Consider the following 17,997-nt stretch of genomic DNA (forward strand, 5'->3'; position numbering starts at 1 on the left):
TGTATAGGACAGCTTGTTCGTCTAAGAAATCAAACATGCTCGACTGATCAGTCGGGATGAGGAGGAATTGAAATCCCCGAAGACTGATAATCAGGTCCGAGTGAAAGACGTTCAGTCTTCGAGCAAACGGTTTTCTTGTCATCCATAGATTGAGGGACAGAAGACTTGATGAACTGCTGTAGGTCGTCCTGCGTGAAAGAGGGGCCTGCCATGCTGAACCAGACAGTCGAGAAAGAGGGTTCAAAGTAATGTCTGCTGTTCATGCTGAAGAGAAAGGGCGAGCACAACGAACGATCAGCCTTGCAAGGAGGGTGCGCGCAACCACGTGACCGACCGCATCGGCAATATCGCAGCCCAAACGCCGACAATCCAAACTTTTGCGTATCCAAGTGCACCGTAAACGTCATCTTCGAGATACCCAGCTCGCATACCGCCTGTCGATTTACAGCTCCTCCTATCGCCTCACTTCATACTTCATACCACACACCGCCAGAATGTTCGGAGGTGAGTTTTGCCAGGGATTGCCGCATTCAAGACGACGAGGCTGACGTGCATGACAGCACCACCACAACCATCCAAGCAGGAGCTTGCCGCGGCCGAGGCACAGACTATGACTGACATCAAGTGGACGGCAGCCAGCGCTGTCGTGCTGTACTTCTGTAAGAATGATTGGAACTACATCACGACGGGACAGAGACTAACACTCTACAGCACCACATGTCGTCGAATACGTCTCGAAGCTCTTCTAAGCAACGACTACTCCCGCGATTACGAACCCGTTCACAGAATTCATAGCGCTGGAAATGAACAGGTGTACGCATAAATGGGACGGAACAATGAAGCAACATACCAACGAACTACTGTACAACATACTCGCATGGCCTAGGGGATACATGCGCTTGTAACATTACTGGTCAAATGGACACAAATACCCTTACAGTATACGGGGATCGACGCATACGTCTGGAAGCAAAGAGAACTCACCAAACGCCATCTGACATGTGCGCAATGATGAGACGATGAATATTATGCAACGCTTGATTGTACGCCTTCTATGCATCCGTCCGCTGCTGCATGGTATCTCGCAACGCCCAACTTTTCGCAATATAACCTCTACATCACCTATGAATCGTACATGACAAATGCGCCCTCGTATTATACCCTTATCGCTTTGCTGGCCTTGACTGCTTTGCAGTCTCCCACTCGTCGTATTCGTCTCGGGTGTCGTCGACCCACTTCTTGAGATGCTCGAGTTGTCGGTCGTAGTCTTTGAGAAGCTGAGACACGTTGTTAGTATATGTGAGGGATCGTGAAATGGGCTTCTTACCTTCTCCAATGCCTTCTGGTCTTCATCTGTAAGAAGTTCACCATTTTGCTGCTGGTCAATCGTCTTGCCCAGCTTCTCAGTCTCCTCTTGTAGGATGCGCGCCCGCTCCCGCACACCGGACATGCGCGCCCAGATCTCTTCTTGTCGCCCGCCAAGCACAGGATCAAAGGTCTGCTTCTCCAACTCGATGAGCTTCTTCTTCAATTCCTCCTCTGGCTGATCCATAACGTATCCCCGGTTTCGCAAAATCTGGACCTTAGTTGCAAGGGCCAGTGTCCGCTGAGTGAAGACGACGTGCTTGCGCTTAGCTTCGGTGATGCGCGATGCTACCGTCAGCTCATGGGCGTCTTTGAGAAGCGATAGTGCATTGTTGATCTCGTGCAGGCGGGTTCGTAGCGCGGTGACAGCGGCTGCTTGTTGCTTGATGCGTTCTCCAACTTGCTCAAAGCCACGCGCAAGCACGGGAATAGCACCTGGACTTGGCTTCTTGGACAAAGCCTCCTCCCATTTCCGTTCGTCTTCACCCTGCGAGGGACCGTAGAAGGGCGCTTCTTCAGGCTTGACCGAGTTGTAGAAGTAGTATTGGAAGACGCATTCGGGGCTGCTAGGATCCCACTTGTTATTCAGGATCCGTATCTGCTCGATGACCGACTTCTCTCCTGGCAAGTGTTAGCGCGACTTCAGCGGTGATCTCGAGGTGCCGTACTGTGACCGTTCATGGTATTAGCAGCGAAAGGTTGCGCGGAGGACTGGCGCAACTGCGGAAGCCCTTCGCGCTGTTGTTGGATGCTTTGCGCCTGAATGTTGTTCAGGACGGGCGCAGGCTGCAATGAGGCGCCGAAGAGGCTGTTGCTCATGTTTGGCTGTTGTTGCTGCCCCTGCTGCTGCTGCTGCTGCTGTTGCTGCTGAGGCTGGCCAAACAGACTTGAGCCGGCATTTTGTTGTTGCTGCTGAGGTTGTCCGAAGAGGCTTGAGCCTGCGTTCTGCTGTTGTTGTTGGGGCTGGCCGAACAAGCTCGATGCCGAGTTCTGCTGCTGTTGCTGCGGCTGTGTCGAGCCAAACAGGCTATTGGTGTTGTTCTGTTGAGGGGCGGTTGATGAGCCGAAGAGGCTGGACTGTGTCGTGTTCGACTGCTGCGGCTGTTGCTGCTGCGATTGACCGAAAAGACCGCCAGCTGGTGCTGTGGTGCTTCCAAACAGAGTGCCCGTCTTCTTTTCTCCGCCTGCCGGGTTTCCAAAGCTAAAAGACATGTTGAATAGAAGTCGTAGTATGCGCGTGTCCTTCTGGGCAGATTCGATAGTGATTCGAACGAGTGACGTTATTCAGGTCGCGGATGGAGGAGCTTCCAATGTTTGTTTTCGGTCGCGCGCAGGCACGCGAAGGAGGCGATCGCTGAAAGTAGGCGCTGGTATTATCCGCAAAAACAATCAATCGGCGCGCATCCTGATTGATGAGAAGCAGGAGAGGCGTGTAAGGGCGCGGTGGAGGTGCAGATGGCGCAGTGAGAGATTGTTGTCTCTCGCTCACAAAGGTCAGGCACAAGCGCGGCCCATCGCATCCCTGCCAGTTTTAGTGAGCGCCAAGACCGACCTCCGCGACGACCTCACGAGCATCATCGCCAATTCGTGAGCCGATAGCCCGCCATTGGCACCTCACCCTCAAGATGTCGTCGCGCCAGCCCAGGTAAGCGCTCTCTGCCAATCTCATGGCGCTCACATATGCTGACTAATTTGCAGGTTCAACCAGCAAGCCCTCATCGACACCACCCCTCTACCCGACGACATCCCCAAGGTCAAGGAGCTCGGAGCCAGTTCTGCGCCCCTCCTGAGTGCCTCGTTCTTCATTGGCGCACGATGCAAGGCCTACAACGATGACTACATGATGTGCAAGACCGAGGCCAACGGCCGGGGAGAGTTAGACTGCATGAAGGAAGGCCGCAAGGTCACCAGGTGTGCGGCTAGCGTGTACGTACTGCCGGAAGGCCCAATATAGAACCCTGGGTATTGACAGCAGTGGCAGTATCAAGGACATCAACGAGAACTGCCTGGAACAGTTCCGCACCCACTGGCAATGCCTAGAGAACCACAACCAACAACTCTGGAACTGCCGGTCAGAAGAGCGCAAGCTCAACAAGTGTGTATTCGAGAAGTTGGTATGTCGCGGTTATCGTTGTGCCTTACGTCTTTCGCTAACACCACTTCAGAAATTGGAGAAGACGATACCAGATGCGCCAAAGGGCGAGACCCCAGTCCACCTGCGCACACGCAACATCTTTGCGACCCACTGAGCTTTGTATATAATTACCGCTGGGATGGACACAAGGAAAATGAACGACATCACTTGAAATGCATGACTAGGACGAATCACTGCACGACTGTTTGTAAGGTGACGAAGCTATCAGTTTGCTGCAACTATAGGTCACGTACAACAGGTGATCTGCTACACTCCGACTCCTTCGTCAATGTACCCGCATTCATTTTCTACCGTATCTTCTTATTGCCGCGTTTCCCATCTTCAGACAATGCTACGTGAATCAGGCGGTTCACCGCAGCAACATTGCGCCTTCATGATTACCGCGGGGCTTGAATAGCCACTGTCACCAGCCATTGTTCGATAAGCCAGCGAACCCTATTAATACCCGTCGTCTTCGCAGTTTCTACTCCTGACAGCTCCGTCTCCCACACTCAGCGTCACCATCTGCTCTTTTCCATCAATCCCCCTGACAGCGCTCAGATCAGCAATCACGCTGAATCCGACATGATGGCCACGTCAGCAGCACCTTCCGCCAACCCCTTCAGTGACAGATACGCCGAGTCTCCTACGCAGCCTGTGAAGACCGTCGACACCGATGTATTCCTCAAGGTCAACACCAGCAGAAAGCCTAGCTATGACAGCGACAATGTATCTCACAACATCCAGCACACTCTTCTGGGCGAGCCTGGTGTTCAATGGGTTCCTAACCTCAAATGGGCCCCTCCCTCCTCCCGCGGCTCTCGCGTAAGTCTGTCCAGCATGGATGGTTCGTCCACAGCGCCCTCCTCGCCGATTTCCGATGACACGGATGAGCCAATCGAGTGGAATAGTGGTAGCCTCATGTACCTCATCAGCATCCTGACGCCGGAAGAGCTTGAAGCAGACACCCTCACCTTTTCTCCACCACTCTCGGTGCTAGAAGACTTCAGAAACCCATTTCACCTTCAACTCTACAACAAGGAACACATATTGGTCGCCAAATCAGATCCAATTTGTGTGGGCCCAAAACAAGCCCTTCGCTCGATCGCTCATGACCTCATGTCCGACCACAAGCTTATCGACGCCACCATTGGCAAGCTGAACGCACTTTGGGCGATTCACAGTAGCTCGGGACCTACATTGGCGTCGATGCTACGCGGAATGGAAGAGATGATGACCGTTGCCGACGACGAATGGCAGCAGCGTATCTATCAGCTGAGCGGCGCAGTCGATGGAGACTACGTTGGCGAGTGTGTGGATGGAGAGTGCTCCATAGAGACTCGTCTGGAGTACTACCTGCTGCTGAAAGGCAGAGACGCCCTGGAAGATTCTATGCGGTGTGTAAGACATGTCATGGACTTGGACTCCGACGAAGAGAGAACAAAGCGCGCAGAGATATTTGGGGAGGCAGGTAGCTTCCTCGAGAAGGCGTTTGAGGAGATGTTAGCTGAGGTGTAGGGGTATGTTGTCGTCCGGGTCGTATTTGGCATGGGTAGAAGCGATGGTAGAATGGGATGGTACATCCTGGCTTGTATGTTGGTAGCATGAAACGGGCTTGTTGCCCATCTGAATACAATCAGGCTCTATCGAGCTATTGGGTATCTCTATCGTACATTCATAATTATTACCACACTTCAACATCAAGCCCTCCTTCCGCCTCCTCCACCACCGCCCCTCGCAGCCCCCAAGAACCTATCTCTCAGACTACCCCTATTGGCCGCCGCATTACCTGCAGGTGAGCTCCTCAAGAACGAGCTACCCTCAAGAAGCGAACTGCTGCCATCCATACCGAAGCTACTGCGCCCATTACCCAGATCAACACCTAGACTAACCCTTCCAACAGCGGGATGTCCGCCTCCAAACATCATGCCCCCGGGCAATCCCGAACTTCTGCGGCTTGAAACACGGCGTCCACTGGAGCGGCGTCTATGTGAACGTGTCGAGCGCGCGGAAGCCAGACCAGGTGGAAGGGCGCTATTATCCACGTCGCTATCATCTTCGAGTTCAGAATCCGTGTGTTCGTAACTCCCGGCTTCTGGTACATCGTCATCGAGATCGCGCTCATCTTGCAGGACGCCTGCCATCTCCGCCTCCTCCATCTCCAACATATGCGATACTTCTGCTTCCAACATGCTGCCCTCAATGAAGCTGTCCTCGTTGAACGGTACTGTGCTTTCTTCCTGGACGTCGCCGCTGACTTCGCTAGCCTCCTCCTCTGATTCTTCGTCGCTGGAGACCTCGGAGGCGGATGCGCTGGGTGTGCTTTCTGCCTCGGGGACTTCGTCGTCAAGGTCTCTTTCTTCTTCGCCTTCTCCAGCCTCTTCCGCCATCTCTCCTCTCTCTCTTTGCTCCTCATTTGCGGCGTCTTGTTGTGCGGCTGCCAAATCCATCATGGCTTGCTCTCTGCGCTGCATCATCTCTTGTTCCTCCTTCTCGAACTTTTCGTCCTCCCTGGCTTGGAGTGTTTTTGTGACACCGGGTGGACGAATCCAGCCCGCGCCGAATCTGCGAACATTGAGTTTACGTTGGGCGATTGTATTTTCGTCGGCGGCTAAACTGGCGAGGAACTGGTTCTGAATGCGACGAGGGCCATGGTGCGAGGTAGGGCGTCGCTGGTTTTGGCCGTGGGCTGTGTCTGGCGGGGAATTCGGGTGGGCATCTTCGAAGGCGGCGTGGGTGGTGTGGTGGGAAGGCCAGAGGCTGGCGTCCTGGGAGTATCGTCAATTTGTTGCTAACATGACCCATGTTTGGAGCACTCTGAGATACCCGTGAGAGTACTTACTGGGCGCGGCGCGATCATAGGCAACGAAAACATCTTGAAGCTCGTGACGGCGTCGGACGTCGTAGAATGGAATGGGGAAGTCGCAAACAAACGATCGCGCGGGTTGTCGCGTCGGAACGCGTCGTTTGGTGTTTCCTCGTGCTTGATGTGAGCTCATCGCCCCACCTCGGTTCGTCCTAATACAGCAAGGTGCCGCCCACCTGCGCTCTACGTCCACATGTCATACTACCTTACCGACTACACGTTCTCAAAAACTTCAAAAACCTGCGCCAGAGGGTCTATGTCTTCGTCCTGGCTATCCCAAATATTCAGAAAATCGCCGCTGGCGGCCCATGTATCTGCCACGCGTATCCAGAACTCCACATATACACGTCTTCGAAGTTCAAAAGACTTGGATTCGAAGCGATGTAACTTGGGATCCTTTCCGACATGCCATTGTGATCTATGGGAATGTGAAAGCATCGAACATCTAAAATGTTCTCTTCTTCCTCACTTCCGGTCGCATCGATCGAAATTCACTGGATAACGCTCGTGTTGGTGTAGTCCAAAGTCTAACGCTGTCAACCCCATGGGCCGCGTCCAAACTCATCAATCTCAATATGTGTCGATGTTGTGACCAAAACACAATCATGAAAGCCGCATGGGATTTGAAAAACCAGTGTATCGGTCCGAACGCGAATGCGAGTGTGATATACCACGAATATACACCGGTAACACCGGTGTACGACTGGTACCATACCCGGTGGTGTCAGTCAGAGTCGAGGTCGAGACTGAGGTCTACATGAAACTATCCGCGTACGATTTCGATCCACAAAAGAGCCTGAGAACCTCCGGGCGCCATAATAGGCGTTCTGGACGACACATCAAATTGATCGTGTTTCGTCCGTGGGGTGGAATAACAACCAAGTGCCGGGCTTGTCGCGGGTAGCAGAAAGCAGTTGGCTGTAAGCGACGAGTACCACCGCAACGAGGGCAATCCCTTGCGAATATACTTTACAAATCGGGCTGCAACACCTTGTAAAGGGCTGTCATATCCATCGTTAATCGGCCCTGCATGGAGTCATGTTCAGCCTCCGCGGACACTAATCGTCATGTGTACATGTACCTGTACATCCATCTCGTGGGTCCCCATTTCGAAGGAGAACGGCGCATCTCCGCCCTACTATTCCCGCTGTTACATCCAGCCCATGCTCCATCGTCGTCAGCCTCTGCTACGCTTAGGGAAAACGACCTTCGTCTACGGCACGACTTCGGTCTAGTCCATGAGATCTTTTCCACTTGTGCTCCGGCTTGTCGGTCGCCTCCGCGCCGACATCGCGAACCGCGGACCCGACAATTTCACAAGGTTTTGACGTGCGCTTGGTACAAGGCTGGTAGTGCAAGGTTGCGGAGACGGTGTAGACGTAGCCTATTTCGAAAAAAGCATCTAACGTCCATAATCTCCGTGTCTGTATCCGTCAAAAAGACTATTTTGATATCGCATGGCTAACGATGCGATGCCTATGCGATCCGCTTGCCGTGCCGGGTAGCTCCCCATTCAGTAGTCCCGGAGGCCTGCCCGCAGCAGGCGAACGGATGCTTGGCGGCCAAAGCTTAACGCTTACGTTGGCGCTAGAATCGCGCATTTTAGCCGCCTCGCCGCCCACAGATGGGTCGAGATTCCAGGCGTGCAGCCGATGGCTTAGAGAGGATGTGGCATGAGCAAGCGAAGGTTAGCAGGCTGAAATGGGTGGCAGTGACGATCGAACAGGCGCGTCGGAACGAAACACGGTGAAGAGATTTCGGAAAGCGGGTAGTAAGCATAGCGGGAGTAATACCATTTGCGGCTCTCGCGTTGAAGTTGTTGTATGGAAGCAGCCTTAGGAACCTGACATCCCGTGAAGCATACGACGGTCCTAATGTTTTCAATCGTAATAGCAAGACGTACTCTGGAGCATACGCCGGGAGTCAGGCTGCTCTAGTTGCAACTTTGCACGGCTAGAACTGTCAATAGCCTCCAGGGCGTTCGTATACAGTGGTTGCTGCTAACAATGTATTGCCGTAGTGCACGACGCAGGAGAAAGTGGGAAGTGGGGAAAAACCTATTCATGTGTTCCAGCTTGTCAAAAGGTCCTTTCCTTGGAAGACGGAAGCTCCGCTTACAACCTGGACGCGTCCTGCACCAGTACGCGCGCTAGATACGTTTCAGTGTCGAGCGTCGAGAACTTTGCGCGGAAACGTAAGAGGCGTCTGCTTAGGGTTGCAGAATCACCTGAGTGGCTGGCGGCGCGTCCGCGATAACGGTATCGTGCCCATGGGAATGCTGCAGATTGTCAGCACCAGCGACAGGGTGTAATTCCTCGCGTGTGGGAAGAGAGGGGTAAGAATCCTATGTACTGAGTACTTGCCATGCGGCTACTTTATACCATAGCCACTTATCTACTTGTTGCTGGGACCGTTGAGTTCGTGTCGTGCCGTTGAGCCAACAATCACACCACCTGGAGGCTCAATGTAGAAACGGCGTCCGTCTCGAGGCAGCATGGCAGGCTACAGGGGACCTGGTCCGTGACGACGATGGGCAGGGGCAGGCGACAGAATTGGGTGCGCAGATATTGGCAGATGGATGTGCATCGAAGGTTGTGTTGCACCTGGGGAGGTTGTGTGGTTCGAGAGTTGGTGTCGGGCAACGCTGACCTATTCGTGGGTTTGGACAAGCGAACGATTGCGAATACAGTGCATATACGGCGGTTTCTCTTCGTCAGAGCGCCGCATACCCGAATGATTGGATGTGCGCTTGGCCTCATCGCTGTGTTGGATAGATGGCGTATACACCACCTGTATAGTCAGCCATGGCACAACTGTGCCACAACATGAGCCGCTTGACGTCTCTAGCGACAGCAAGATGATGAAACGCAGCACAACAGTGGGAGAAAACTAAATGTCTTGGAGCCTACATCGCCGTTAGGTCTTCCACTTTGCATGTTTTCATCTCGATGTAGTCTGCAAACCGGTTCAATTTTTGGTTGTCGTCTGGGGTGTCAAGAGGTTACTGGTATGAGAGCTTCTTGTATCGCAGCTGGCGTCATCAAGCTTGAGCATACCGATGGCCTCAGATAAGGCCAGTTAGACACAAGGTTGTCACCACTTCCACATGTCGTGAAACGAACACTTGTTCAACGACACCAGCTGAGTAACTCAAGCCATTCCAGCACGCTGTAACGTACCACATTTTCCCCTGATACGTAGCACGCGTATATGCATTCAGACTGATCTTTCTTCAAGTAGAACCGTGAAGATCTTGGCCAGGTTATGCGTTAGTGTGCGGCATTATAGCGAGATGATGTATACCTCAACCATCATGTACAAGGCAATATACGCGTACATGGAAAGTCAAGAGGATCTGGGAACGTGGCCGTCTGCAATCAAAAGCGTTTGTCGCATATTCCTGCCCACTTTCAGTGGGGTCTGCGTACTAGTCGGGTTACTGCAGAGTATTCCATGGTTGGATTGATATGTAAAGAACGGTACGGAAGCGCTATCTTATCAAGCGACTATCTACCCGCAGGACCGATTGCACAAGTTGGCCGAAGTCTTGATGCTCGCAACGGGGAAGTTCGTTTCTTCTGATCTGCACCTAGGTATGCTGTTACCCAAATGTCTACACCGTATCTATTTTGTCAGCACGAAGCCCTAGCATACGGCCCGCCCATGCCTTTATGGTACGGTTTCCCTAGGTGCAAGACAGAAGAAACGATTTGTCCTTGGTACGGTCTGTTTGACGGGGTCTCTCATGTCCTGCCGCAGGATCGCCTGCAGGGGAAGATTGTTCCTATATCTGGTCTGGTGCTAGGTAGATGCCCTGGTGTATAATGGCTTTTGCTATAGCACGGCGCAACATGGGACGCTGCACAAGCAAAGACGTGGAAAAGTTTGCATGCCATCCACGTCTGTTGCAGATGTTAGTTCTTTCGACATACAGGAAGCACCGGATGTAAGACCGTGCATAGATTCGAAGCATCGTAGAACAAAGTCGATGGTCGACGGTTTGGGCGACTGTTCAATAGGTGTGCTTCTGCTGCTAGGGTGGCTTGGCAGGTGTTCGGCTTGTACGGTGAGTATCATAGCGACAAGCAGCCAATGGCCAAATATCCGCAAAGCCACGCGGAAGCCCGGCCGTGCAAAAGCATCATCAAGGGCAGCAAAGATTTGCATCAGTTCGGCGGATTCTATTTGGATATGCGACACAGAAGTCAGGTCGTTTCGCAATATTGCACTTTGTGATACAAACGTTTGGGGTCAAGTTGGTGTGGTCTGGCCGCAACTTGTGTCATCGAGTGGGATATGGCGACTTTGAGTAGTTGCATTCCGAGAAACCCAGCGGTGTGCTCCGTCGCCACTGGGAGCGGGGGCTAAAGACTAAATCCTGGGGTTTAACAGGGCGAATGACGGCAGCGTCGCAACAGGTCACAGATGGATGCGTGTTGCGGCAGGCTGCGTCCGACGACGGTGGTGAAATTTGCAACTGATTATCACAAACTTTACAGACAGGTCGACAGGCATGGACAGCAGGTGCAGCTGGACGTGCGCTGGAGGTAGCCTGGGGCCCGGGATGCCTGAGTGGACGATCAGGCGTGGAAGGTTTGTGGCAGGCAGGCGGTCGGTGGCACCATTCGAGGCGTGTGGACAGGCGCCCAGATGGCAGCTTGGCTTGGCTCGGTCTGCCGGATGAGACTCCGCGAGAGGCCAAGTCGAGGGCTGGCGTGGATCTGAGGCGTGCATGGTGGACAGGCCTCGACGCAATGGCGCAGGATGATTCGCATGCAGGCCTGGGACACGATGCAGTGTTTTGATTGAGCACAACGGCGCGGTCGCACAGCAAGCCGACTCCAGCCGCTGTCAGAGTCTAGAGAGTGCAGGGTGAAGAATCTGCAGCTAACGGGGCGTGCGCGCGAAGTTCAGGTACATCTCCCGCGGTGGACCGCACGGGTTTCGCAGTGCAAGTGGGAGAATAGACAATTCACTACGCCGGCAGAGTGGAGTTTGAAAAATTGAGGCATAATGGGTAGCGCCGAGCCCAGTGCGCTGGGGCGTCGGACAGCTGTGGATCGGCCTGGGTAGCCGGGCGGGCGAGGCAGCGCTGTCATGGCATCGATGTACCTCTACACAGGCGCCCGCTCCGGCTCTGGGTGGTGTCGTTCGCATGGGCAGGGATTATTCGACGTTGGTTAGCAGCCAGCAGCCTTAGACTGCGGCGAACCTCAGTGGGGTGTTGCTAAGAGAAATACCGCCTCTATTCACCTGTCCCCATCCCCATAACCCACCTCCTCCCTCCTCCGCACCCCGCTTGCCTGCCTCACTACTCCCCTCACCACCCGTCCAGCTCGCCCATCCCACTCCAAGCCTGCAGCAGCTGTGGTCTCATCGTCCCAAGCTGCCCCTGACGCGTCTCCCCGCCCGCCGACCGCTCCGGTGCGCAGCCTGGCTCGCGCGCGTCTCATTGGCCCGTAGCCGGTCGTGCCCATCACTTACGCAGCGCTGACCTGCACCCTTGGTTTTGCGAGCAGACCCCTCACCAGCAGTGGCCACGACCGCTTGCACCCACACACTGTTCCCAGTCCATCGTAGCCTTATAGTCCCAGACTGTCGCTTCCTCTGACCCACGGGTTGTCTCTGTCCTCGCATCATCTCCCTCACTGCCCACTCTCGTTTAACCCAAGATCGCCCGCGGGACCCCGTAGGCCCACAATTCTTACCCAGACGTCTGCCCGCCATGGACACGATGCAGAACTTCAACACCTTTGTCAATCCCCAGGACCTCGAAAACCACGGCGACTTCCAGGACTCCTTCTGGCAGATGCGCATTGATCCCAACGCCTTCCAGTCGTACGATGCCGTTGGCGTCTTACCTGGCACAAGCGAGCGCTCAAGCCGGAAACAGGACTCGGCCCTCGACCTGACGTCCTTCTCCAGCCAAGGCTACCCGTGCATCAAGACCGAGGACGAATTCAGCAGCTTCGTCAACACGGCCCAGTCGACACCCACTTCCAACACACCCTCGCCCCACGACCAATTCATCTTCAGCAATGCCAACTCACCAGGCGAGTACAACCGGGACCAGAGCCAGACCAGCTCCCCGGAGACATGCAATGAATCCCTTACCAACGACAGCTGGCCTGCAATCCACATCCCCCAGGCCCTCGAGCAGGCCAAGGTCTCTATCGCTCTTGATAAGAACAAGAACCGGGCCGAAACGCAAATCAAAACTACCGTGACCATGGACCCGCTCGCTTCGCACATCCAGTGGATTCGCTTCCCCCGCCAGAATCTCGCCAAACCAAAGCAGATGGCCAGCACCGAGGAGGTTGAGGCCAACGAGAAGAACAACTCCACTGCCCGGTTACAGCTGACTCTTGTTCTGGCAACCGCCGTTGAGAAGCCAGAAGGACTGGAACGCGCCTTCCGCCGTGCCCGTGGCGAGGAGCCCACGCCAAGGCGCCCACGTGGCGTCGCCATCACAGACATCGCCAAAGACGACCGGTGCCACCCCCAAAATGGCGGCGCTGTCATCATCTGCGAAGGCTGCAAGGAACGCGAAGCCAAAAGATTCAACCGCAAGAAGAAGCGCGAGGCTGACGATGAGAAAGAGTGGTCCAACTACGAGGACGACCGCATCATCATGATTAACGAGAAGGAGTTCAAGAGATGGCAGGACAACGATAACTCCGACTTCTCTATGAACGCCAAGAAAGTCGAGTTCGTCATGCGCATAACGTGCTACTGCAGACATCAAGAAGACAAGTCCCCCGTCGGCTACAGGGTCATCTTCACCTTCAAGGATGCCAACGAGAGCGTACTCGCTCAGGAAGTCTCCGAGATTGTACAGATCACAGATGACCACAAGAACAAGGAAAGTCCCTCAGAGGCCCTGAGCTCTTTGACTATTCCCACTGGGCCACATGAGAACATGCTCCCCCAGTACACAATTCCCATGTCAGAATACTCTCCGACCGTCTGCAGCAGCCAGTACTCATTACCCACGACGCCCATTGTCCCACAAGCTCCCGGATTGCCACACTCACAGAGCATGTTTTTCCCACGGGACGCACAGTACCCTCGGATGATGAACCCTACCCCTGCGAGTCAAGCTCCAAACCAAGGCAACATGAACTTTTACGGTACTGCCATGCCTGCGCCCGCACCTACTCAGCAGTACGCCTCGCACCAGCGCGGCCAGAGCTACTTCTCGCCAACGATGCTCAGTCCTACAGCAGACCAGATGTCAGCACAGGCTGGGTACGCCCTCCATCGCCCGCATTCTCTGGACAGCTTCCCACAGGCATACAACTTCCAATTCTCGGCACAGCAATCGTATCCTCAGATGTACTCATCCCAACCGCCATCACGCGCCACCTCCCGGCCAGCATCGCCAACTTGGGACCAAGGGCGGGGCGCCAAGAAGATGCGCGCTCAACCTGGCTTCATGCTGTATGAAGACTTCGAGGAATGAACTTCTGACGATACGAAAGCACGAATTACGACAACAAATATGGGGCTATGTATAGCGGGCATCTGGGTGGCGTTTTGGGGTTCTGGATATCTATGTTTGATGATGATTTTGGTGGAATGGTTCTCTGGTACGAACAACATTGGCTTCGGCCACTTTGATTCTGGAAAAAAAGCCTGCCTCGCTCGAAATCTCATTTGTATTCTTCTTCGCTGTCGAGGGTCGTTCTTACAGGCGAGGCGATACTATCCGCCATAGACTTTGCTCGGTTACTACCACTTTAATCACTAGACCAAATCCTCTTACACTGCTAGATCCCTCGCAAGGACTAGCAGGTTCAACGATCTCTCGCTGCAAGCATACAACCTGAACTTTGTGGATTGTCACCAAATAATGATGTGCTCTGATGTTATACAGTAAATGCTCACTTTTCTGCGTGCTGGAACAGAGGCTCATGTATTCCTCAAAGGTGCACACAACCAATCCTGCAGACAACAAAAGACCCTCGTAGTCTGCAAATCGTGGGTGCTCAGCTCCTGCGCGAAGACAGCTAGTACCGTATACATCTACCGCATCTGCTTACCACATATTGATGACATGAAGGGACGATGCTGCAGCGGAGCTTATCCGATGCAGCAGGGTTATCACAGAGGCGGCCAAGCTACGGAAGTTAATCTATGATAGATTAGAAGGGCGTGGGATGCGCACTGCAGCGTCGATAAGACAAGACCGTTTAGCAGGGCCATAGGACACACACGCCGCAGGTACCCGAGCATCACCGTATAGTGCGCTCCTGGGCACTAATGGTGGCTGCGGTTCGTGTTGCGTTCTGTAGGAAATCTTAGGTATCGTCAAGATTTCAATCTAGCTAGGAGTATACATCGTGTTGGAAACTGTCTAGTTGTCACGGAATAATAGCGTGCATGCAGCAAACAGGACACAGATTCCAGCAACTCCTGGTGCTGATGTGTGTGCAATCCACTGATAGCAACAGCAAGGAACGCAAACCACGACCTAGACCTTCCCTCTCCCACTCGACACTCAGCGTCGGACGTACGGAAACAGGGTCGTCCAAACAAACTTTCCAGAGGCGTTTATGCATGTCAGAACTCCAGATCGTGCGTTTCTGTAATATACACTGCAGTATCTCATCGAAATCGAAAGGAAGCACATCATCCATCTCATTTGCATTGTGTCGTACGGAATAACTATAAGTTGTGTGACCACCAACACGCTGTTCGTTGCATTCATCCAAAACCTTCCTGTTTCGCATTACCAGTGCCAGAATAGCCGAATGAGCCGGAAAAGAGAACGCCAAACACCACACTGAACTCCGAGAAAAAGGACTAGAAAGGGGTAAAATTATTGCGGATGGGCTGAAAGACGCGAGGAAGTAAGGAAAATGCAAATGGTTCATGCAGCATCGGGAAAGGGAGACGGAGGAGAACAATGGGTGCCCGCTCAGGACCAGACACCTTCTAGAGCACCGGGATGCAAATCCAGTCGGGAGAGATGCAACGGCCCGAAGCCGCGCCTGCTTGCGTATAAGCCGGGCCAGCTATATCACGCAGGAAGCATCCGGACATGTATGCACGGCACGGTACGTCTCTCCCCGCCACTGCGCATACGGCAAGCAGGCTGCGAAGTACGCCCCGCATGGCAGCACATCAACTGCTGCAGACCCCTCGTGTCTTCTGCAGCGCTTCTGCGACGGCTTGTACAGGATGAGGAGGGGAGGGGCCGGCGCGAGCGATCGATCCTCGTGGGAACACGACGTTGTAGGCTAAAAGCCTGCAGCACTAGCTTTCCTGTATTCCTGAAAGTTGCTAGCGATGGTTGGGTCTTCTTGGCTGCGCAGCTCTTCCTCCCAGCGCTCTTCTTCTTGCGCGTGGGCGGCTTCGAAGGCGGCGGATTGGCCGCGGTGGAAGTACAGGGGGGCGCGTTTGAGGAGGGCGACGTCTTGCGTGACGAGGATGTGCTTGACGCTTGAGCCTGGGGGGTTTGTTAGTCAGCTCAATCTATTGTCGAGGTAGGGGAAAGGCTTACCGGGTGTTTCGTATTTGGCTTGCAAGAGAAGCTGGTCCACGACGTGTCGTAGCCCGCGGGCGCCTGTGCCCATCCTACTTGCTTTGCGTGCGATTTCGCGAAGCGCGCCGTTTGTGAAGCGTAGCTCGATGTTCCTGAGGTACGATTTGTGCTCTTCTTGTCTTATTAGGCTGTCTTTGGGCTCGGTGAGAACGCGGACAAGAGCTTCTTCGTCCAGAGCTGCTACTGCGCAGACCGTGGGTATGCGGCCTATGAGTTCGGGTATCATGCCAAACTTCTGCAAATCTGCTGGTTGCACATGATCAAGTACATTAACCTTCTCTTCCCGTTGAACCTGTCTAACACCAAACGGGTTCGGGACCTCGTTCTTCGGCGGTACGAAGAAAGGGGAGTCTTTCTTGAAGGACTCAGCTTCCACACCTGTCAGCATAACACCATCGGCGGCGGCATGTGCGTTCGATGACCGTATCGAGGCCCCGAAACCCATACTGCCCTTGGACTTCCTGTCCAAGATGATCTTGTGTAGGCTTGAAAAGGCGCCAGTGCAAATGAAGAGTATGTTGTCAGTTCGGATGTTGAAGACCTCGCCTTTGTTTCCGCCTGGCCCAGGAGGCTGAGGGCCACCGGGCATTCCGCCGGGCCTGTTCGCGCTCTTCTCCGGTTTGGCTTGCACCTGTACGGTTGTGCCCTCGATGATTTTGAGCAGCGCCTGCTGAACACCTTCGCCGCCGACGTCCTTGCCGTATGACATCTTGGACCCTGCGATCTTGTCGATCTCGTCCAGAACAATAATGCCATGCTCGGTTGCGTCGATGTCATAGTTCGCGGCTGAGAAGAGACGAGCAACGCACGACTCGACGTCGTCGCCAATATATCCTGCCTGTGTAAAGGTAGTGCAGTCCGACATGGAGATGGGTAGACCCAGCGTCTTGGCCAGTGTCTTGCACATCAACGTCTTCCCTACACCAGTTGGTCCAAGTATGAGCACATTGGACTTTTCTATCTGCAGCTGGTGCTCGCTGGTATCGAGTAAGGAGTCGGGATCTGACGAGGTGGACGAGGCTGGTTTGTAGGCAGGTGCTTCGCCGTAGGGTAGAGGGTCACTGTGACTGTGCAGTTCCACGGTGGACTGCTGGCCGGGGAACTCGTCTGCTCTGCTGCTCAGCGCCCGCATCATAAGAGGATGACGGTTGAAGTCGTCGATGATTGGATCAATATGAAAATTGGGGCTACCTTCTACAGGATGTCTGTACACGGATGCTCGCCTCTGCGCCTGCGCCTCGAGTCTAGCCTGCTCATGGTGCTGCCTCTTGATCTCCTGGATGCGGAGATGGTGCTCGTGGACAGCTACGCTCAAGACTATCTTTGCGCGATCCTGATCGACGACGAATTGGTCGAGGTGCTGTCTCAGCACTTTGGGCGTGATGTGGCCTGCGCCCACATTGCTGGTGTTGCCCAGTGGACCGCGCGTAGGCTGGTCAGGCTCATAGAAAGACGAGAAGCCCTGGCCGCTGAAGTCGGAGCGATTGAATCTAGACGACTTGCGCGTGTGCGACTGGGACAAGGGCGCGCGGCGCGAGATGCTATAGAGGGCGAGGTAGGACGCGCGGGCCTGGGGCGAGACGGCAGCGGGAAGCGCCCTCCGGATTGTCTTGGACAGCAGCATCGTGGGAGAGGAAGCGCAGGGGGAATCACACTACAAACTCAAGGGCATCGAGGGCATCACGGGGACTTTAATACAAAGTCGCGATGGCGCCGGCTGCGCTCGAGGCTTGGAAGTAACCGTGGTTGAGCCGCCGTGAGCTCCCCACGTTAGGCCAGAGATGCGGGGGAAGCTCTGTCCCCACGGTTCCCGATGCCGATAAGGGCCTTTGCCGCCGACGCGTGACCAGCGTGCTACTATCAGGTAGTCTACAACACCATGTCGTCGGCAGAGCGCCTCAGGGTCCGCTTCAATGGCATTTTAGACGCGGATGCCGGTTCCTGACTCCGAATGAATTGTAGCGCAAATCCTTCCGACAGCACCCCAGCAGAGATACGCTGTTGGGACGTGGCGCGGGCGCGATGCCCGTTGCAGCGTGCTCGGAGCTATGACGTTGATTGTTGGGTTGGCAACAACTTTTGGTT

At 54.3% G+C, this 17,997-nt stretch overlaps 6 protein-coding genes across 6 annotated transcripts; 3 read left to right on the forward strand and 3 right to left on the reverse strand.

The window, feature by feature from the left end:
* Positions 1–1,163: 1,163 nt before the first annotated feature.
* Positions 1,164–2,577, reverse strand: J4E88_002776 (uncharacterized protein; the record flags this gene model as incomplete). The annotated part of the gene is made up of 3 exons (XM_049396434.1): positions 1,164–1,277; positions 1,328–1,986; positions 2,034–2,577. The coding sequence occupies 3 exons, from the start codon at positions 2,575–2,577 to the stop codon at positions 1,164–1,166; spliced, it is 1,317 nt and encodes a 438-aa protein (XP_049257782.1).
* Positions 2,578–2,990: 413 nt separating this feature from the next.
* Positions 2,991–3,614, forward strand: J4E88_002777 (uncharacterized protein; the record flags this gene model as incomplete). The annotated part of the gene is made up of 4 exons (XM_049396435.1): positions 2,991–3,010; positions 3,064–3,291; positions 3,347–3,479; positions 3,531–3,614. The coding sequence occupies 4 exons, from the start codon at positions 2,991–2,993 to the stop codon at positions 3,612–3,614; spliced, it is 465 nt and encodes a 154-aa protein (XP_049257783.1).
* Positions 3,615–4,087: 473 nt separating this feature from the next.
* J4E88_002778 (uncharacterized protein) lies at positions 4,088–5,017 on the forward strand (the record flags this gene model as incomplete). The annotated part of the gene is made up of 1 exon (XM_049396436.1): positions 4,088–5,017. The coding sequence occupies one exon, from the start codon at positions 4,088–4,090 to the stop codon at positions 5,015–5,017; it is 930 nt and encodes a 309-aa protein (XP_049257784.1).
* A 182-nt stretch (positions 5,018–5,199) lies between these two features.
* On the reverse strand, positions 5,200–6,374 carry J4E88_002779 (uncharacterized protein; the record flags this gene model as incomplete). Its single annotated transcript, XM_049396437.1, has 2 exons — positions 5,200–6,267; positions 6,342–6,374. The coding sequence occupies 2 exons, from the start codon at positions 6,372–6,374 to the stop codon at positions 5,200–5,202; spliced, it is 1,101 nt and encodes a 366-aa protein (XP_049257785.1).
* Positions 6,375–12,090: 5,716 nt separating this feature from the next.
* J4E88_002780 (uncharacterized protein) lies at positions 12,091–13,827 on the forward strand (the record flags this gene model as incomplete). Its single annotated transcript, XM_049396438.1, has 1 exon — positions 12,091–13,827. The coding sequence occupies one exon, from the start codon at positions 12,091–12,093 to the stop codon at positions 13,825–13,827; it is 1,737 nt and encodes a 578-aa protein (XP_049257786.1).
* A 1,780-nt stretch (positions 13,828–15,607) lies between these two features.
* J4E88_002781 (uncharacterized protein) lies at positions 15,608–17,536 on the reverse strand (the record flags this gene model as incomplete). Its single annotated transcript, XM_049396439.1, has 2 exons — positions 15,608–15,816; positions 15,871–17,536. 2 exons carry the CDS (start codon positions 17,534–17,536, stop codon positions 15,608–15,610), a joined length of 1,875 nt encoding a protein of 624 aa, XP_049257787.1.
* Between the last annotated feature and the right edge of the window lie 461 nt (positions 17,537–17,997).

This window comes from Alternaria novae-zelandiae (assembly GCF_023758075.1).
Source record: "Alternaria novae-zelandiae strain BMP 2774 chromosome Unknown scaffold_4, whole genome shotgun sequence".
Classification (NCBI taxonomy): Eukaryota; Fungi; Ascomycota; class Dothideomycetes; order Pleosporales; family Pleosporaceae; genus Alternaria; species Alternaria novae-zelandiae.